The sequence below is a fragment of the Gymnoscopelus braueri genome (genome assembly GCF_963280865.1).
Source record: "Gymnoscopelus braueri genome assembly, chromosome: 13".
Classification (NCBI taxonomy): Eukaryota; Metazoa; Chordata; class Actinopteri; order Myctophiformes; family Myctophidae; genus Gymnoscopelus; species Gymnoscopelus braueri.
The window spans coordinates 16,392,854-16,411,976 of record NC_137615.1 but is presented as its reverse complement, the minus strand read 5'-3'; the positions used below and the strand labels follow the sequence as shown (position 1 = coordinate 16,411,976).

General features: G+C 41.9%; 1 protein-coding gene across 3 annotated transcripts in view; it reads left to right on the top strand.

Annotated features, from left to right (window-relative positions):
- gcgra (glucagon receptor a) overlaps window positions 1-17,376 on the top strand; it is a 76,736-nt gene extending 59,360 nt beyond the window's left edge. For 2 of the 3 annotated variants that reach the window (XM_080446890.1, XM_080446891.1), the window contains exons 2-15: window positions 223-372; window positions 2,534-2,630; window positions 3,458-3,565; window positions 4,051-4,148; window positions 4,927-5,030; window positions 6,198-6,399; window positions 7,370-7,529; window positions 7,683-7,743; window positions 8,587-8,656; window positions 10,650-10,738; window positions 10,935-11,030; window positions 11,423-11,567; window positions 12,132-12,173; window positions 12,361-17,376. In XM_080446890.1, the coding sequence (XP_080303016.1) occupies window positions 319-372; window positions 2,534-2,630; window positions 3,458-3,565; window positions 4,051-4,148; window positions 4,927-5,030; window positions 6,198-6,399; window positions 7,370-7,529; window positions 7,683-7,743; window positions 8,587-8,656; window positions 10,650-10,738; window positions 10,935-11,030; window positions 11,423-11,567; window positions 12,132-12,173; window positions 12,361-12,690 (1,656 nt within the window). In that variant the 5' untranslated portion in view covers window positions 223-318 and the 3' untranslated portion in view covers window positions 12,691-17,376. The remainder of the gene's footprint in view (window positions 1-222; window positions 373-2,533; window positions 2,631-3,457; window positions 3,566-4,050; window positions 4,149-4,926; window positions 5,031-6,197; window positions 6,400-7,369; window positions 7,530-7,682; window positions 7,744-8,586; window positions 8,657-10,649; window positions 10,739-10,934; window positions 11,031-11,422; window positions 11,568-12,131; window positions 12,174-12,360) is intronic. The other variant, XM_080446892.1, reaches the window with a different exon arrangement.
- Window positions 17,377-19,123: the final 1,747 nt, after the last annotated feature.

The window sequence follows — 19,123 nt, the reverse complement described above, 5'->3', positions numbered from 1 at the left end:
GGACAGCTCACTCTGGAGGGCTATTCTCTGAACCGGACTGTGCTCCGTGGAACTCTCCAGCAGGGGAAACGTACATAATATGCTTTCCAACTCTGGTTCCGAGCCAAACGCAGAATATTTGCCCGTGTTGTGACAGATCTGACTGACCTTTTTCCTGTTGTGATCCTTTGTTATACACTAATGACATGATTGATGGGTTGTGTGTCTCTGTGTGTCGTCCAGGCAGTGTGGTGAGCCTAGATAAGCCCCCCCCTATGAGGTGAAGCCCCTCGCCTCATCGCTCACTTCCCCTCCCGGCATCAACAGCAGGACTAAGGGATGTCACAGGGCTTCCTCCTTTTGGCAATACTCACCGTCTCCCCCAGCATCCAGGTGAGTTGAGCACAACCACACACATTCACACGTGGAACGTTTTTTACTTAAGTAAAAGTATTAATACTGCAATGTACTGTGGAAACAAAATATACTTGAAGTACCAAAAGTAAAAGTACTCATTATGCAGAATGTCCCATTTCACAAGTTCAATCAATATGTATACAAATATTTTGAAAATAGCAGAACTACAAGCTCACAACTCGGCACGATGCGACGCATTGTGGCATGCTAAAAAAGAAAGCATGGGTTCCCGAGGGTAGTGGCATGCTGGTGTGCAAATGAGTGTCTTCTAACACCTCTCGATTAGTTCCACTTCCAACCCAATTCCTCTGGGAAACCTCGTGGGAGCCAATCAAAGTTAAGAATTACTTCCAACCCAACTTTTTCGATCCGTCTTTCAGCAGCGTGCAAGGGCTCAACTGGGCAGGCAGCTGCCCGCGTTGCCCAGCGTGGGCTAAGCTTCTGTTCTGGGAAACTTTGTGGGAGCCAATCAAAGTTGAGAAAAACTGGAAAAATATAAATTGGCCAATATCAGCTTGTGGGACGTCTAACTAGGGGCTTGTGGGGCCGCTGAATCCATTCCATACCATCAGCTATGCAAGGACACCTACCTACTTCATCTTTGGTGTGTGGAACAAGAAACGGATAATCAGTAGTGCATGCACTTGGTAAGGGGATGGCTGCACCATGCATGGTAATAGATGAATTCCTGTTGTTTCTGTTGTTTATCACAAATTTTTGTTTGATGGATAGGCCTCCTGAAACGTACTGTAGGCATGGCCAATTATCTGGCCAGGGAGTCATTGTTACTAAAAGCTAATTGGTTGGAATGGATTGAGCACCCCCACAAACCCCTAAGCTGAATTCCGATACCCCAACTTTCACACTCGCTCACTCTCCTCGCGTCCTCCACTCGCGTCTTAGCCCCGCCCCCAGCGAGGAAGAGAGGATTAGATGCAAGGACGAAGTGATCGGAATGCACTACGCTCACCTAGCGTCATTTCAAAGCGACGGCAAATTCCACGATCACTCATGACGTGTCTCACAGCTGGATCACTGGAACCAGAGCCGTGGATGACAATTATACATGCATAGAATAATATGCAGGTATAGAATAGCACAGAATAGAAGACTAATTCATCAATGTGGATGGCCACATCGTTATCTTTATAGTTAGCAATGTTGTGCAAAGCCATTTATTAATGAAGCGCCTGGATGCGCAAACGCACATTTATGAATGGAATCCTGACACGTCCCTCGTTTTGTTCGTACAGTCCCCCCCCCCCCCCCCCAGCTAATTCAGAGTCAGGCATGTCTGTCATTTATAGCAGTCTGTGCATTCAGGCATGCAGAGAGAAATTAACTATTTGCAACTAATTGTATTATGCTTACAGTATATACAACGTAATAAAGCCAGCGGCTTGTTGCGGTCCTTTCACATGTAGTTACTTTATCAGCTGAAGCTACACACCCATACCCATACTGTACATACTCTAACACACAAGCCCACTTTATAGCCCCCACGGGGGAGCTATAGGTTATTGCTCCGCCGTGAATCGCTGGCATTTCAAGTGTGGGCAGGAGGGGTCTTGTTTTTCCAGCCCACCACCCTCTGAGAAAGACGAGAGAGTTGTGGTGTTACAGACTAAACAGACAGACCATTCCATGGACTTCCCATACGGAAATCCCAACATCACCGTGAGACATCGTGTGTCATCTTGATGGATTACACTAGTCGTTAGTGAGGACCAGTTATATGAGGTTGAAAATGGGTGAAGTTGTCCTTTAACACTTTTCATTGGTTATAAAGCCCACCTTATACTTTCAAATATTTCAGAAATAGATAAAAATTAAGAGCTTGTAGATCTGCTATTTTCAAAAGATTTTTTTGAACTTTTAGACATTGTGAAAACGGCATAACTTGTGAAACGGCATTCTGCATAATGAGTACTTTTACTTTTGGTACTGTAAGTATATTTTGATGACAATACTTTTGTACTTTTACTCAAGTAAATTTTGAATACCGAACTTGCACTTGTAACAGCATATTTCTACAATAAGGTATTGATACTTTTACTTAAGTAAAACATTTGAGTACTTTTTCCACCACTGGTTGTCATGCAGCATGCTCATCATGTGTGCTCCTCCATTGCCTCAGGTGTCCCCTGCTGCTATCCTGGGTAAGTTGGTGGACAGCTGGAATTTATACAAGGAGGAGTGCCTGCGTAACAACAGCCGAGACCCCCTGAGCGCGGGTGAGCATAACATACCGTAGCCATCCTATAAATTAAAATTGGCTAACGGGCGGGCGGACCACGGCTATGTCACTCTGACTCAGACATAACCATAAACAAACCTAATATGTCCATATAGGCAGGATCACGTACTGTAAGTAACGTGTTGATATTAAAAAGAAAATGTACTTTGTAATTTGTAAAAGCATGTACTTTTGAACACTAAAGTTAGGGTTAGGGTAAATTTTTTTAAGCAAGTACTCCAGTCCTTGCTCCAGCACTTAACTCAAATACAAATTTGACTGAGCAACTTTCACTTTTTGACCTGTATGAGGAGTATGACTCAAGCACTGGAGTTGAGTACTTTGTCCACCTCCGAGTGCTGATCAAACCCCAAGTGTTGCAGTGGGTTATTGTGATTATAGATCCAAGAACATCAATGTGTTCAGGGCGTTCCGATTTGACTGTGTTAGAATCTACATCTAATCATCTAATCTACATAGAAATCATTCAAACCCAACCCAACTGGCCACCCCATTACACACTACACTACATCGCCACTATTCATCATATCCAACACCTGGCATTGCTTAAAACCTGGTGAGAGGATAAAAGATGAGTTGAAGGTATTTTTTTTTTTTTACAAATCTCTTTATTACTTTGCAGACAATAAAGGTTGAAGGTAATTTCTGACTGGATATCTGAAGGTCAACCTTTTTACCTTTCCTCTGAAGCCAAGATGAAATCACTTCAAAGAAAGCGTAGACCACCAGACCATTAGCCAGGGAAGAATACTGAGTTGACAGCTGGTATTTCAACCGCTTATTTGTGTGTTTTTTTCTCCCCAGGCCTTGTGTGCAACAGGACATTTGACAATTACGTGTGCTGGCCTGATGGACAGCCCAACACCACGGTCAGCGTGTCCTGTCCATGGTACTTGCCATGGCACCACAAAGGTAAGTGTCTTGGATTAGATTCAGACTCACAGCCCAGATATACGATTTTTGGCCTGGAGAAGAAAAAACAACACACACATGAAAACAGATTTTCGTGAATCAGATGTGAAATGGTTTTAAATTCTGATTTGTCTCAGTCCATGGACACTCAGACACAATCTACAAGTTAACAACGCACTGCTCGGCAGGTGAACAACGTCTGAATGCAAACAACAGTGTGGACAGTGTAGTCTAGTCCTAAAGATTGTATTTGGAGAAACACATTGGATCTGGCTGCAGTCAACATGGTCTGCCTTGAGGCCACATTATTACTCCCAATACGCTGTGTAGTGAATGATGGCAGTACAGTATATGCTGAATATTCCACTGAGTGTTCAGTAAATGATTTGTATGTGTATGTGTGTGTGTGTGTGTGTGTGTGTGTGTGTGTGTGTGTGTGTGTGTGTGTGTGTGTGTGTGTGTGTGTGTGTGTGTGTGTGTTCTAGTCCAGCATGGCATGGAGTACCAGCAATGTGACTCAAATGGCCAATGGCTGCCTAAGAGGAATAGCAGCGAGTGTGAATCTACCGATGAACCCAGTCTGGTAAGAACATTCGTAGTGATGGTTGAGGCTGTCTGATAGAGACGGCTAATGGTAAAATGTTCCTTTCCAACGAGCGACACATGGTTGGTTTGTTCAGATAAGTGGGTTGCGCACATCCAGTTTGTCGCTGGTGCTGGACACAGAGTAACAGTTTAAAAGAACTTTAAAAAAAAAACTTGTTGGGCACTTGATTCAGTATGTCACCGTTAGAATCAACGTTCTTCTACTGGTGTAAAGTAACACATTTACTCAAATATTGTACTTTTACTCCACTATAATTATTTGCAAACTTTAGTTACTAGTTACTTTTTAGATTTTGATTATTATTTCAAAACATACATTAACCACTTCAGCCCTATATACATTTAGGCCATTTGAAAATTGCCGATCTACGAACTTACAATGCGTCACAATGCGTCGCAATGCGTTGTGAGCTTGTAGATCTGCTATTTTCAAAATATTTGTATACATTCTGCATATGAGTGCTTTCTACTTTTGGTACTGTAAGTACATTTTGATACCAATGCTTTTGTACTTTTACTCTAGTACATTTTGAATTCCGGACTTTTACTTGTAACAGAGTATTTTCTACATTACAGTATTGATACTTTTACTTAAGTAAAACATTTGAGTACTTTTTCCACCACTAGTTATCAATGTTTCTGTTCAAATGTCCTAAAGTGAGTGTGTGTGTGTGTGTGTGTGTGTGTGTGTGTGTGTGTGTGTGTGTGTGTGTGTGTGTGTGTGTGTGTGTGTGTGTGTGTGTGTGTGTGTGTAGTTCTACGGACAGTTCCTCAGCCCGTTTCGGATCATATACAGTGTGGGTTACTCCTTATCGCTGGTTGCCCTGGTGTTGGCACTTGGCATCCTAATATGCTTCAGGTAACGCTATAACAGTAAAAAAAATAATGCAAAGAACATAACATATTTCTGAGTTGCTCATTCAAATTTTGGTAATTCACACAAACTAACTAAAACATTTTATAAATGAAATACAGTTCTTTCCTTTGAGCTTTTTTGGACGTAACAAGGTTTATCTACTGTAGAATCTAAGACACCCTCAGATGTTTGCTGCAGCGTGTGTATAAAACATACATAATAATAAAATGCATGAAGGACCAGAAATACTTCCATATCCTGATAGAAAACAGTCACAGTCCATTTGGCATTGGCATACAGTATATCGTCTCTGTCGGGTGGAAACCTCATACAGTTACTTTACCAACAGAGTTTAACATTTAACAGAATGCGGCACACAACACCAATGGTTTTGATAATGTGGATTGCGGAAGTTAAATGGTGGATTTGTGGATAGGACTCTATATGAACAAACTTGTTATATCAACAAAACGCATCGCATTCTGTTTGTGTGACAGGCATAAGCCACTAGGGGTGTTGGAAAAAATCGATTCGAATACGAATCGCGATTCTACTGTTGGACGGTTCAGAATCGATTCTCATTTAAAAAAAAATCGATTTTCAAAAAAATAATAAAAAAAATTGAGGAGGATCTTGGATTTACCTTTGTGTGTTTACATTATTATCAGTTGATAAAACCTTTACAATTATAAAAGCTACATAAATGTACTCTGTTCTCATGCCAGCAGATTGGAGTAGATCCTGAAATCCTATGTTTTGAATCAAGAATCGTTTTGAATCGAGAATCGTTTTGAATCGAGAATCGTTTGAATCGGAAAAAAACGCCTTTGAATCGGAAAAAAAACGTTTTTGAATCGAGAATTATTTGTTTTGAAAAAATCAATCGGAATCGAATCGAATCGTGAGATAGCAGAAGATTCACAGCCCTATAAGTCACTGGCCACCTACTGTATGTCCAAAACTGTTACTTTAAGCTCGAAACTGTTACTACAAGCTCGAAACGCGGCTACTTTTGATGCTTTTGTGTACGATCAATTAGGGCGTTAATTTACGAAAAAACACAAAAAGTTAGCGTATGGAGATTCTCTGGTTTCTGCCCGACAACAAGCCATATACATTACATACATTCCCTTACAATGTTTGATCGTTATACTGTTGCTCATTAACCAGGAGGTTGCACTGCATGAGGAACAACATCCACATGAACCTGTTCGCCTCCTTCATCCTGCGAGCGATGTCCATCCTCATCAAGGACGCTCTGCTGGAGGCCCCCAACCTGAAGATCCTGACTCACGACGACATCAGTAACGACCAGGACGGCTTCCCCAGGGCGCCCGTATATACGCCAGTGGAGGTTGCGGTCACCAATGAGGTCATTAGCCTGTAAAGTATATCCCTTTCATTTCTTTTTTTTTTCATTAAATCACTTTCATCCGACAGATTATTGGTCAGTGTCATTGCTGTCTGTTGTCTCCCATCCATTTTTGATTGTCTTATATGCTGAAAATAAAATGTCAAAAGACGAAACACTGAGGTTATTCCAACCGTATACAAATAAATACATTAATGAACCCATTTAGACCTGAGGCCGATTCTACAAATGCCTTCTAAATCAGTAGTTTGCACACTTTCAAGATTTTTCTAAAATGTTCAAAAATAACGGATGTACAAGCTCGCACTGTGAGCTTGTATATCTGCTATTTAATAACGAAAAAATCTAAAATGACACAGTGTTATTAAAGGTAGGGTAAGTGATATTTTTTGGTTAAAACAAAAAGTATTTTGTTAAAAGGTTAAAATACTATATTCTGATAGTAATCATTGCAATAGAGTGTTTTTTCAGTAACAGATGTCTCCCTGTCTCTCCAGCTCTTTAATAAACAGAAAATACATTTTTCGGTAGGTGTCAAAATCTCAGCCAATCAGGAGAAAGTACCAATTTTTAAGCTTAATTTGTATAGTGTTCCAGTTCCAATTTTGCATGCTCATTTCTTAGTGTCATCACTTCCAATTCCACTTGTTTAATCTGTATCCTGATTGAGTTCTCTGTCCTGGTTGGATAAAATTGGAAATGAAACTGAAACTGAAACGAAAATGCATTTTCTGTTTAATAAAGAGGTGGAGAGACAAGGAGACTCCTAATACTGAACAAACACTCTATAGCAATGAGTACTATCAGAATATAGAGCTATTTAACAATTATTGTAACCAACGCAAATCACTTACCCTACCTTTAAATAATAATCATAATAATAATGTAATCTCACATAGTTTGAACTTGCGCAGAATTCAATTCAGTGTTGACCATAACTTGACATACTGCTGTGTTCCATATGACGTAGACGATGGTTGCCTGTCGCATCGCCATGGTGATGATGCAGTACAGCATAATGGCCAACAGCTATTGGCTGCTGGTGGAAGGAATATACCTCCATAACCTCTTGGTCATCACCGTCTTCACCGAGAGGAATTATTTCAACATATACCTGTGCATTGGCTGGGGTGAGCTGCTATCCGTGTGTGTCTGTGGGGGGGGGGGGTCTGGTCTAACAGTTTGAGGGGATATTAATTAACTGTAGGCTGTATGATAACTTGAAATAGAAAAAAACGGTTTTGCATTTAGACCGTTTTCGATTTATTTCATTTCATTTACAGGCACACCGCTAATAGTCCTGGTGCCCTGGGTGATAGTCAAATACCTGTATGAAAATCAAGAGTAAGTCTCCAAAGTTATTCATTCTCTCTCTTGGAGTTAGATTACTACTCCCCCTCCCCTTTCTCTCTCTCTCTCTCTCCATTTCTCTCTTCTACACTCTCTCTCTGACTCTCTCTTGTTTAGCTCTCTCTCTTCATTTTCTTAATTCCTAACAATCCGTGTGGAAAAATGCAATTGCAATCATAACATTTTGGGACAGTCAAAAAAGAAAATTAAATTACAGCTAATGATTGTTGACTCAGTGCTCGTGATAGACATCGACCCAAAAACTGGAGGCAATTTTATTCAAATCCTGTGTGCTACTTGGATGTAATGGTCACGGTCTGATTGCTTCAATATACTGTAGCTAATACTGATCAAAGTCATCGTCAGAGGGCAACGATGTTTATCTTTATGTCTGTCTGGAAGCTGAATAATGACATGCCATGTTAATGTTTATTGGCCGAACAGTCTGCTTGCAAGTGGGCCACAATGACAGATTAATGAAACTCCCATTATGCAGTCTCTCCAAAGCAAACCCTGCAGCAGTAGAGTGGATAGTGGCTTTTAAAACAGTAACGCACATTATGCGCCGTAAAATGTTACTTTATCTCTGAGAGGATTAAAAAGTGAATAAATTAACACAGAGTATTTTACTGTGTGGAGATCTCTGCATTCCACTAAAGTGGTGCAGTTTTCTGAACTTATTTGACTGCTATCTCTGAGTGAAATGAACAGTGAAATAAACAGCGAATGCCTCCATCTTCTCAAAGCACCAACAGTCATACCTAATCCATCGTCATTCACACTATATCGATATCAAGATATACGATCATAGATGTTTCTCCAATGCTTTGCTTATAGGTGCTGGGTGCAAAATATAAACATGCATTACTGGTGGATCATCCGTTCCCCCATTTTGCTGGCAGTTGTGGTAAGTCTCTCTCTCTCTCACACACACACACACACACACACACACACACGAGTGCAGACATTTTTATTAACATTCTTTTGTTCTTTCCTCCTCTCTCTCACTCTTGTCAGCACAAATCAATGTATTTTCCACCCGATATAATACATTAATGTTGAGAATAATGGTGGTACTGTACATGAGTGCATCTGCAGTTAGTAATGGAGTTAGCATATCATTATGGCCTTTGGTGTCCGATCACAACAGCAGTGAGGGTTGGCATTCAGGGGATCTTTGGTAAATGGTCTGCATTTCTATAGCACCTTTTATCCAAGACACTGCACACTGTGTGTTACATGAGCCTGTTCTCGTTAGGAAATGTACAATGAATATTAATGGCTTTTTAAGAGTTATGTCTGCTCATACGTAACATAGATTAGTTACACAACATTTTCTCATTTGTTATTCATTTTGTCATGTAATTTAGATCGTTTGAATAACCTCTTTTAAAATGAACAACAAGTACGAAAATTTCGTGATTTGAATACGTATATGGCATAACTTACAAAGATATAAAAGCCATTAGTATCCATTGTAGGCTACATTTCCTAATGATATCGTGTTGGTTACATTTACTTTATTTGTTTATTTAGACGGGACACCGCATATTAATGAACAATACATATACATACAATACCCCCCAAAAAAAACATAAAAACAAGCAGACAATAGCATACATTACAAACAACAGATACGAAACAGGTACAAAATGTCCAAAGTATAATCTATTTAAGGCTAAGACTAAAACTAACTTTTACTTGGCTCATTTTGCACTAAGAAAATAGCAGCGTTTTAGAGGGCAGTATATATTTGTATATTAAAGTGAATTGTGTATAAGGTGCAGGATTACTTTCACGTAGTACAGGATATGTTGTCAAATAAAGTGCAGGATTGATTATGAATGGTCGCAAGTTTGGTTATCAAGTAGCCTGAAGGATGGCTAAGTAGGACAATCTCTTATGGCCAATGGAAGGTTATTTCACCTCACTCACACAGTGAAAATGAATGTTTTTGTGTTTTAGCGACTGCAGCAGTAACTACCCCCTGTCCTTACCGTACCTTAAAGCCCATCATAATAATCTCAATAAAAAGGTCAGCGCTGCACTTATGTAAGAGTCACATTTGTCAATGGCTGCCAATGCCGGGGCGGCTACACATACATCCCCGGCACTTTCCATGCATCAATCAATCCACCTTAAGTGGCCTGTATCTCACAGGAATTCCTGTGTTTGAATTCTTGCATGACAAGGAGGCTTGGCTCCTTCTAGTGCTTCACATAGACGACCCCCCCCCCCACACACACACACACACACACACACACACACACACACACACACACACACACACACCCCCCAGCTCCATCACACACGCACACTTCTTTCTGTATCTCTTTATCATAGCCCTACTGTAGCATGTGTGGAAACTGATCAAAGCAAAGACTTGTTTTGTTTTGTTACTATACTACTTATGCCTGATATATACTTTGTTGCGCGCCGTGTGACAAATAACCGATATACAAGCTCACATCGGCTATTTAGTATTTACAGAGAGCGACTCTGGTGCACAACTAAACACCCTTTACATACACCTGCAGATTAACAGTTAATAAGGGGTCACAGCAGGTGTCCATTGGGGGGGGGGGGGACAAACATCTTAAGGCCAGCATTACACAGCTTGACAGGCGTTATTAATCTCAGTATGTAAATCCAAAGCTCATATTGATTTTTACCTAATGGAGAATCAGTTTGTGCCTAGAAAGTCGGGCAAACTTTCATGTTAAGATTAATGTGTGTGTGTGTGTGTGTGTGTGTGTGTGTGTGTGTGTGTGTGTGTGTGTGTGTGTGTGTGTGTGTGTGTGTGTGTGTGTGTGTGTGTGTGTGTGTGTGTGTGTGTGTGTGTGTGTGTGTGTGTGTGTGTGTGTGTGTGTGTGCGCGCGTGTGCATGTTACCTTCCACAGATCAACTTCCTCATCTTTATTCATATAATAAAAATTCTTGTGTCAAAATTGCGAGCACACCAGATGAGATACACAGACTACAAGTTCAGGTGAGAAACAGAACGAGTTTAGAAACCCTGTGTTTCATGTCCACGTCTGTACATACAATAATAACCTTCCCGATTCTCTCTGTCTGCACTCATTGTCTGCAGTGGTGAAAAGTAACATTTACTCAAGTACTGTACTTAAGTACACATTTTTTTTGTTCAAGGTTTCTTTATTGGTATTTTCTATTTTTACTTACAGGTCAATAAAACAAAAGCATTCAAGAAAAGTTGTATGTTACCCATCCCACCCCCCCAAAGTTCCCGCTCCGAAAGAGCCACAACCCTGGTTACTTAAGTAAATACATTTTGAGGCATTTTTTACTTTACTTGGGTATTTCCAGTTTTCAATACTTTTACTTACTCCACTACATCTCTGAGGCAAATATTGTACTTTTTACTCCACTACAATTATATGAAAACTTTAGTCACTAGTTACTTTGTAGATTTCGATTATTATTACAAAACACACTAACCACTTCAGCCCTATTTCAGCCAGTTGAAAATAGCAGATCTACAAGCTCACAACGCGTGGCATCGCGTTGCGTTTTGAGCTTGTAGATCGGCTACTTTCAAACAATTTTTTCCCCCATCACTGAACACAATAAAAGCCTTTGATTCTCTCTGTCTGTCACTTCATTGTCTGTCTCCATGTGTCGCTGGTCTCTCTCTCTCTCTCTCATCTTCAAGGTTGGCCAAGTCGACTCTCACCCTCATCCCTCTGCTGGGGATCCACCAGGTGGTGTTCATCTTCGTGACAGACGAGTCCACGCAGACCACCTTGGCCCTGCGTCTCACCAGGATCTTCGTCGATCTCTTCTTCACCTCCTTCCAGGTGAGACTGCGAGGGAAATTAACCCATTAAGACCTGAGGCCTGTAGCAGGGGGGGGAGAGAGAGAGAGAGAGAGAGAGAGAGAGAGAGAGAGAGAGAGAGAGAGAGAGAACAAAACAGTCAGATACATCAGTGGTTCTCAACCTGTCTGAAAAAAGTGAAAATAAGACCATTAGTGCAACTATACTATAAAACAAATTGTGAAAACACAAAATTGTCAAATTATACAAGAAAGAGGCTAAAATCCGATCCAGCTGTGAGACGTTGTGAGCTTGTAGATTGGCTATTTTCACGATATTTATCTGTGGAACCAAGTCAAACTAAATGTAACATTCCAAGTGCTTATCAGGGTGGGGTTCAAATATGATTATTTTGGGGTTTCACGGCCTGGAAAGGCTGAGAACCCCTGGGATACATGGCAGCTTTGATCCAAAATGATGTGTTTACACTGTATCGTGAAGGTCTCTTGGCAGCACGCTCTTAACAAAAGCCACCCTGTGAGTGAATATGAGATAATGAGACACTATGCATTGCATCGTTTGTGAGAGTTGTTTGTTTGTCCACAGGGTCTGCTGGTGGCCATCCTGTACTGCTTTGTCAACAAAGAGGTGAGTCTCCTTGTCCACCCAATAACAAACATCTGGGTCAGTCACGCCTCAATCTGTCTTTTTACATTCCTCTCAACTTCCTTCCACTCATTGGAATCTTCACTTTTGTCGCATCCCGTTATTCTCTCTCTCTCTCTCTCCTTCTCATGGGAACAACCTCCACTCTCGTCTCCTTCTCGTCCTGCAGGTGCAGTCGGAGGTTCTGAAGAAGTGGAAGCGCTGGAAGCTGGGGAGGAACATTGAGGAGGAGTACCGCCACACTTACAGCCACCCCCCTGGCGTCAAGAGCGGCAGCCTGCTAAACAACGCCCCCGGGCTGCCCCGCCACCCGGCCACCGCTACCTGTTCCGACCTGCTCTGTAATAACCCGGAAGAGAAGCACAAGCTCATGGCCAGCTGCCGCAACGGCAGGAAGGGGGCGGTCAGCAGCTGCACGCTGGTGGAGGACATCTCTCTGACGGACAAGGCGCAGTGCTACGACGAGGCTCCCCGGGAGAACACGGAGAGCCACCTCTGAAAGTCAACGAACAAGACATCTTTGAAGAAACTCGGGAGGGCCTTTCCCCACTTGTCTCGGCTCCAGTGAGGCGCACAGGCCCCCAGGGCGAGGGGCTGGCATTGATGAGCCGGGCTTGGTCCGGCCATCTATTCGGGAAGCGGTCTTGGCGTCGGTGGGACAGACATTGCAGCACTCTCCACAGCCAGAGAATGGAGAATCCTGCGGCAAAACAGCCACATGTTGTAACTGTGGGATGTGCTGAGGAAGAACCATGTGGATGGATTTGTGTGGAGGCTTGTGATACCACCACACCACCGCATGTTGCACGCAACATCAACTCAAGCAACTCACCGCAACATGTGCCATGTAAAATAATAGGAAACAAAATAACTGAGACCTCAGCGACTTAAATAATGCATCAAAAACAGGGTCTTTGCTTTAGCTTCTGATTCGTGCTGTGGATCAAATGTGTGTGTTTGTTTGTGGTACTGGAGACAAAAGACAAACTGGACATTGAGTTATTGTTGAATACACACAAAACAAATGACACATAAACCATGGCGGGACCTAACTGAGGGGAATCCAATCAAGACATTTGTATGTGTTTTCCTTACCATTCATTCTGCATGAATGGAAACAGAAAGAGACTAACTTGAACTTTAGCATCCCTAGTCTGGGGGTAACATTCGATGAAAGTAGCAGCTGACCTACACGCTCACAACACGTTGCATTGCGATACGTAGTGAGCTTGTAGATCGGCTATTTTCAGGGAAAGATATTTAGGATAGAGCGAAAACAGGATACATACCCTAGTATATAGACCCCTTGGGAATCCGGTCAACTAAGTATAGGGTTTAAGTGGCCAAGCGTCTAAACATGTCTATATCTCGTTGCATAAGGTGTTCACACAGTGTTTTCATTGTTCACATGCTCCACCCGGACCCATGAGAACTTGGCAGCTGCCTTCACCAGGGCATTCCTGGCTTACCTACAGACATTCTAGCACTTCATGAGGTAGCATTTGAAAATGATCCTTAAGTTATTGTTATGACGTTAAAATCCCCCCGACACGTTTTTCATGTATCAGAAAACACGTCGGGTGGTTTATGTTTTATGAAATTGGCCAAAACCTTGAATATTCCTATTGCTGTCGCAACAGTAAATGTGTAAACATGCAGTAAGTACAATAGGTTCGCCAACAGTGGGTCAGGACCTATTTTGGGGTCGCGGACCCTTTTTTATGGGTCGCGAGTAGATATCCCTTTTTTGTTTCCTACAAGATTAAAAAAAATCTATAAATAAAAATTCTGAAAAAGAAATTGATAAATTTCAACAAAATCTTCCAAAAGATTCCATAAATGCAAAAAAAAAAAGATCAGCTATTTTCAGTAGTTTGGGTCCCAGGGGCCCCCTTTTGGGTCTCAAGCTAAAACATTTTGGGAACCACTGCAATAGGTAGTATGTTCAGGAGGAAGTTGTGTGCCATTTGACATTATTTTGACACCTTCCAGGTGTTGTGCTGTACTGTATGGTACATTGCATTTACGTTGCATGCTGTATGGACATCACAGCAGGCCATGGAAGTGATAACTGATATGGTGTAACTGTACACATCAATTATCACAAACATGGGTGACACTTGGCAGATAAGCGTGAACTCCAATGTGCATGAAGTGTGAATCCATCACTGTGACTCAAAATATCAAGTCACCGCTTGCACGAGAGTATAGCTCTTTATTCAAGGAAATGTGTTCTTGTCATGTTGAAAATCGCCTTTCTGTCAAGCATGCAGATTGTGCAGACTTAATACGCTTAGGTGGTGTGACTCATTGGCCTGCAATGCGAGCCCTAGAGAGCCATTATGTCACACTGGGTTCTGACATGCACTGTACAGTATACCATTATGTATCCTCTCTGTGCCAAGTCCACAAGTGAGACTGACCCCGATCTCAGCGGCGGCATTTGGGTCATCAGGGGATGGCAATGGCCACCCCCTAGCGTTCACATGTAACCTCAAATTCAGTTATTTTATGCATATTGTAGATTCATCTGATTTCATCGCAATCGATGCCCGTCCATCTACATGTGACACGTGTTATAATTTAGATAAGCGTTTTAATTGTATGCAACCGTTCATTTATTAACCACTTTCAACGTGGCATCCCTATTTTAGGAATGTCATTATAGGCGAACATTTTCAAACATTTTCTCTTTTCGCCCCCAAACAAATAGCGGAAATAGTGGATCTACAAACTCTCAAAGCTTGTAGTTTGTATATCCACCAATTTGTGCTATTTTAGAAACGTGGCTTAAGTGGTAACTTCATTTTTGCCACCCCCAATTTCTTTCTGAAATTACGCCTCTGCCCGTTCTGACTGCATGGGCCTTCAAGCCCATGTCACGTCATTGAGCTGTATTAGTCCTTTGACATCAAAGAGGACGTGATTAACAATGAGGTGATTTTGGGTGTCACTGTCTGCCCTCATCTTGTGTTCATCCTTATCCCCTTCATAGGGCCTGTGGATGTCCAGATCAAAACCGTCGAACAAAATAGAATCTTTCCATTAAACACTCGGCAGAAATATGCCTTGCTCATGGTTCCATGTCAGCTTTGATGAGGACATAGAAAATAATGGTGGTACTTCTTTTACTACTGCTGAGTACTGATGAGTACAATAGATGTTGGAATTTTGTAAAGAAGGGAACGCTCAAGCAGAACTTAAAAGTATATTTTGCGTTGCTAAGAAGTTTCATCATGACTTTTGTATGTATATGACTATTTGCACAATGCTAATTTATGATGGGTAAATACTGTATGTATATGTATTTGTGATTTATTTGATTGCTTTAAATGTCTGTGCTTTTCAGGTATGCTTAAATGGTGGCAAGTGTGTGCGCGCGTGTGTGCGTGCAGGTGTGTGTGTGTGTGTGTAGATGTGTGTACAAATGTATATATTTTTCTGTGTGTATGGGGGTGTAGCATGCACTGGCAGTATTGCAAACCATCCAGAAAATTGGAACCTGGGGAAGTGGTATATATAGTAAGATGACACGTTTTTGTTGTGCGTCAAAGCGAGGCACAGTTGAGCCGCCTCGGCACTGCAGCCTCTCTCGATTAGTTCCAGCTGGGCGAGCCAGGAGCTGATATGAACCAGGGGAGGTGATGGCTTCACCCAGAGCACCGCAGGGGGCAAAGGTTATTCCCAGTCAGTTCCGTTCTATCAGTTGTCACCATGTACTATATCACACCACGCCACGGGACATTCCAACAACACATACATACCCCTATAAGGCAAGAGGAGAGGAAGCTGGTCTGTGCCTTCTGCTGAAGTCTCACTCAGTGGGACTCCTACAAATACAAATCATACTCTATAGCTGAATGGGAGCAGGACGCCTCATTGAGAAAACGCGATGGGTCGCTCTTTTAACCAACCCTAAAGCACCCCTATTCTGGGGGCGAACATTCAGTGAAAATAGAAGACCTACAGGCGCACAACTGTGAGCTTGCATTTCCGCTATATTTTCATTACATTTTTGTGATATTTATTTTCTTGATAATTAGTGTAGAGGGCAAACAAGAGGTGGGCCTAGTGGGCCAAACAGTCCCCAAAAAGAGCCGGAGATCTCCGATTGTCTGGCAATGTGAGACTAGTGGCTCAGACCATAATGCTCCGCGAGAACCTGAGTTCAATTCCGACTGCCGTCATCTCTCCCCTCTCTTGGTTTCCTGTCTCTCTAGACTGTCTTATCTGAAGAATGAAGCAGGGGGGAAAAAACTTTAAATTTCTAATAAAAGTTGAAAATGTTCTGACTTCTGAGAGTGGAGTGGAGACAGAAACAGTTGCAGCAGATACACTGGGGAAGCGACTGCAGGCCTCTCTTGTGCCGTTGTACAATAGAATTTGCATGGCACAGTTCCTATTCATGTATCTTAACTGTGAGAATGTACAGATGGAACCAAATGGACCTGTAAGCATACAGGTCCATTTGGTTCCATTTGTTCACTCTCAGAGTCTCATTTTACTGTGTATTAGGCTTTAATAGCAGCGTGTTGTGCATCACATCAGATAATGGCTGCTGTTTTTCTGTCCCCTTCAGATGTAAACATCAGGCCGGTGCCATATTAAATCAGATTACTACTGGGTGCCGCTATTTCTTGTGAGCACAGCACACACCCCGAGGACTGAAATAGAGCAGGAGATGGAGATGGGGAATACATAGTTGAGATAGAACCTGAGGCACTGCTGTTGCTCTGTGGTGAATTCCCTGTGTTTTTCTTGCTTTTCCACAGCAGGAGAGATGTTTTGATACTTATGAAAACAAAATAATCAAGGAATGTTGTGTGCACCTTGCCAGTAAAAGAGTATACAGTAGATATACACTTGGTGTAATTGAAATACAATGTAACTAAAGTACATTTCTAATATTGTTTAGTCCAATACATTTATTTTCACAACTTCAGTCCAGCCAGACCCATTGCAGTGTATTTTTTTTAGGAGCCAGCGATTTGGGTCAATCTCTTTCCTGGACCAAAGTGGTTCTGTCCAAATGTATTCTTTTCAAAATAAGAATATATACCATTTCACTTTCTCTTAAAGGTGCTCATTGTGTATTTGATGTGATCAACCGAAAAGTGGACAAAAACTGACTGTGTTCAACTGTATACAGTTCATAATTTCTTGTGTTCTCTTGCCAAGCTATGTCCAAATGGTGAAAGATTAAATGACTATGTATGTGAAAGATGATTTATTTGTTCTCCGGCTTTTATGTGTCCAGAAATTGCTTACAATAAAAGAAAAATCTCAAATATAGATTTTTCAGATGATTGGTGCTATCAACTGTGGCATCTACCCTACTGAAGGGCTGAAAGGCTCAATGGCTTTTTTATGCTCAATATATTCTTAATCGCGTGCCGTTGTCGTGCACCCAAAATAGCAGATCTACAAGCTCACAACAGGTCGCAGCGCAACGTGTTGTGAGCTTGTATATCGGCTATTTTCGGTGCACGACACCCACGCAAACCCACAGTCTGTATGTATAACTCAGGCCAAAGAGAGGTCAGTGCAGAGTATTGATTGTACCCTGGGGTCAGGTGCTGTTAAATAAAACACAGTGTTCCTTGTTGGGCTTGGTCAATGGTCATTAGAGTGGTCAGCTCATAGTACTGCATTAGAAAACAGCTACTCTATAGTGGTTATCTTTAGCAGGGCATTTGCAGTGGCAGAGTAGGTGAATGGTAAGAGGACATCATGTAGTATAACAAATTTCACACATTTTCACACATTTTCAAAACACTACAGCCCCAGAATATGGACTGTAGGGTTTGGTTCATGTGGTGTTAAGTGGTTAAATTCTGAAGGGGGGGGGGGGGGGAAGGAAACTCAACAACTGTCGCCCTTTTGGCATCCAGTGTCCTAAAAGAGGATGTGAAGAGAAAACTAAAACCAATACATCACTACTGTGCAGTGTTGTATATTCCACCAGGAGTAAATGTATTGGGAAAAGATTCACAGACTCCCTTTTAAGGCCTCGGACTGGAGACAGGCTGGTGTCTTCGTGTGGACAAAGGGAATCTGTGCGGTTGGACCGTTAAGCAAAAGATCACCCCTCCCCACACAAATCCCTACCTCCCTCCCCGGGCTTGAGGGGCACTGCCTCTCATGCTACTGTATCTTCTCATGTTCCCAGGATCCATGTCACAGCTGCATGACGAGGCAAGGCGCACGGGAAAACAGATGTGCAGATTTTGCACACATTGGTCTGCTACTGTGAGTAAATATTCAACATTCACATAACTCCAGGCACCAAGCTCCTTTAAATCAATATGTCTAAATGCTTCCTGTAACTCTTTCTAAATGACTTTGCACTGTGAGTGGGTTATGGGACAAGCCGGGCCCCTGAGCCCATCTGTGGTAAATTACACAAAAACATATCGTCGCTGTCGGGCAGAAACCTTGTACCCCTATAGGCTATTTCATCTTATGTTTTTCCCACATAAATTAATGCCCTATTATGACGTGCAAAAGTACCGAAACTGATTGTTGCGAGTCCCACATAGCCTGGTCCAAGCACGATGAAAATTGAGGAGCTTGGAGAGGAGGGCTGAAATGTAACAGAGCAAAGGTCCTCGGTTACTGTTTGCACATGTATTTGTAACCCTGATTGATTAATTAATTGCACAGCATATTGGCACTTTTTGTCATGATTTTATTGTTTGTTGAATACTCAATTCAATGGAGCTTTATTGACATGAGAAAACATACGTTTACATTGCCAAAGCAAGTGTCAAAATATAATAAAAATGGTTGGGGAAGGTATACAGTTGGAGGGGGTACAGTACCATACAGCATTGTGTTAAACAGAGCTATGTCACATAGCGTCGTTAATTCGTTATATACATGTTATGTCAGTGTCCAGCCGGGACCAGCTAACTCCTTTTTTAGTTTTTTTT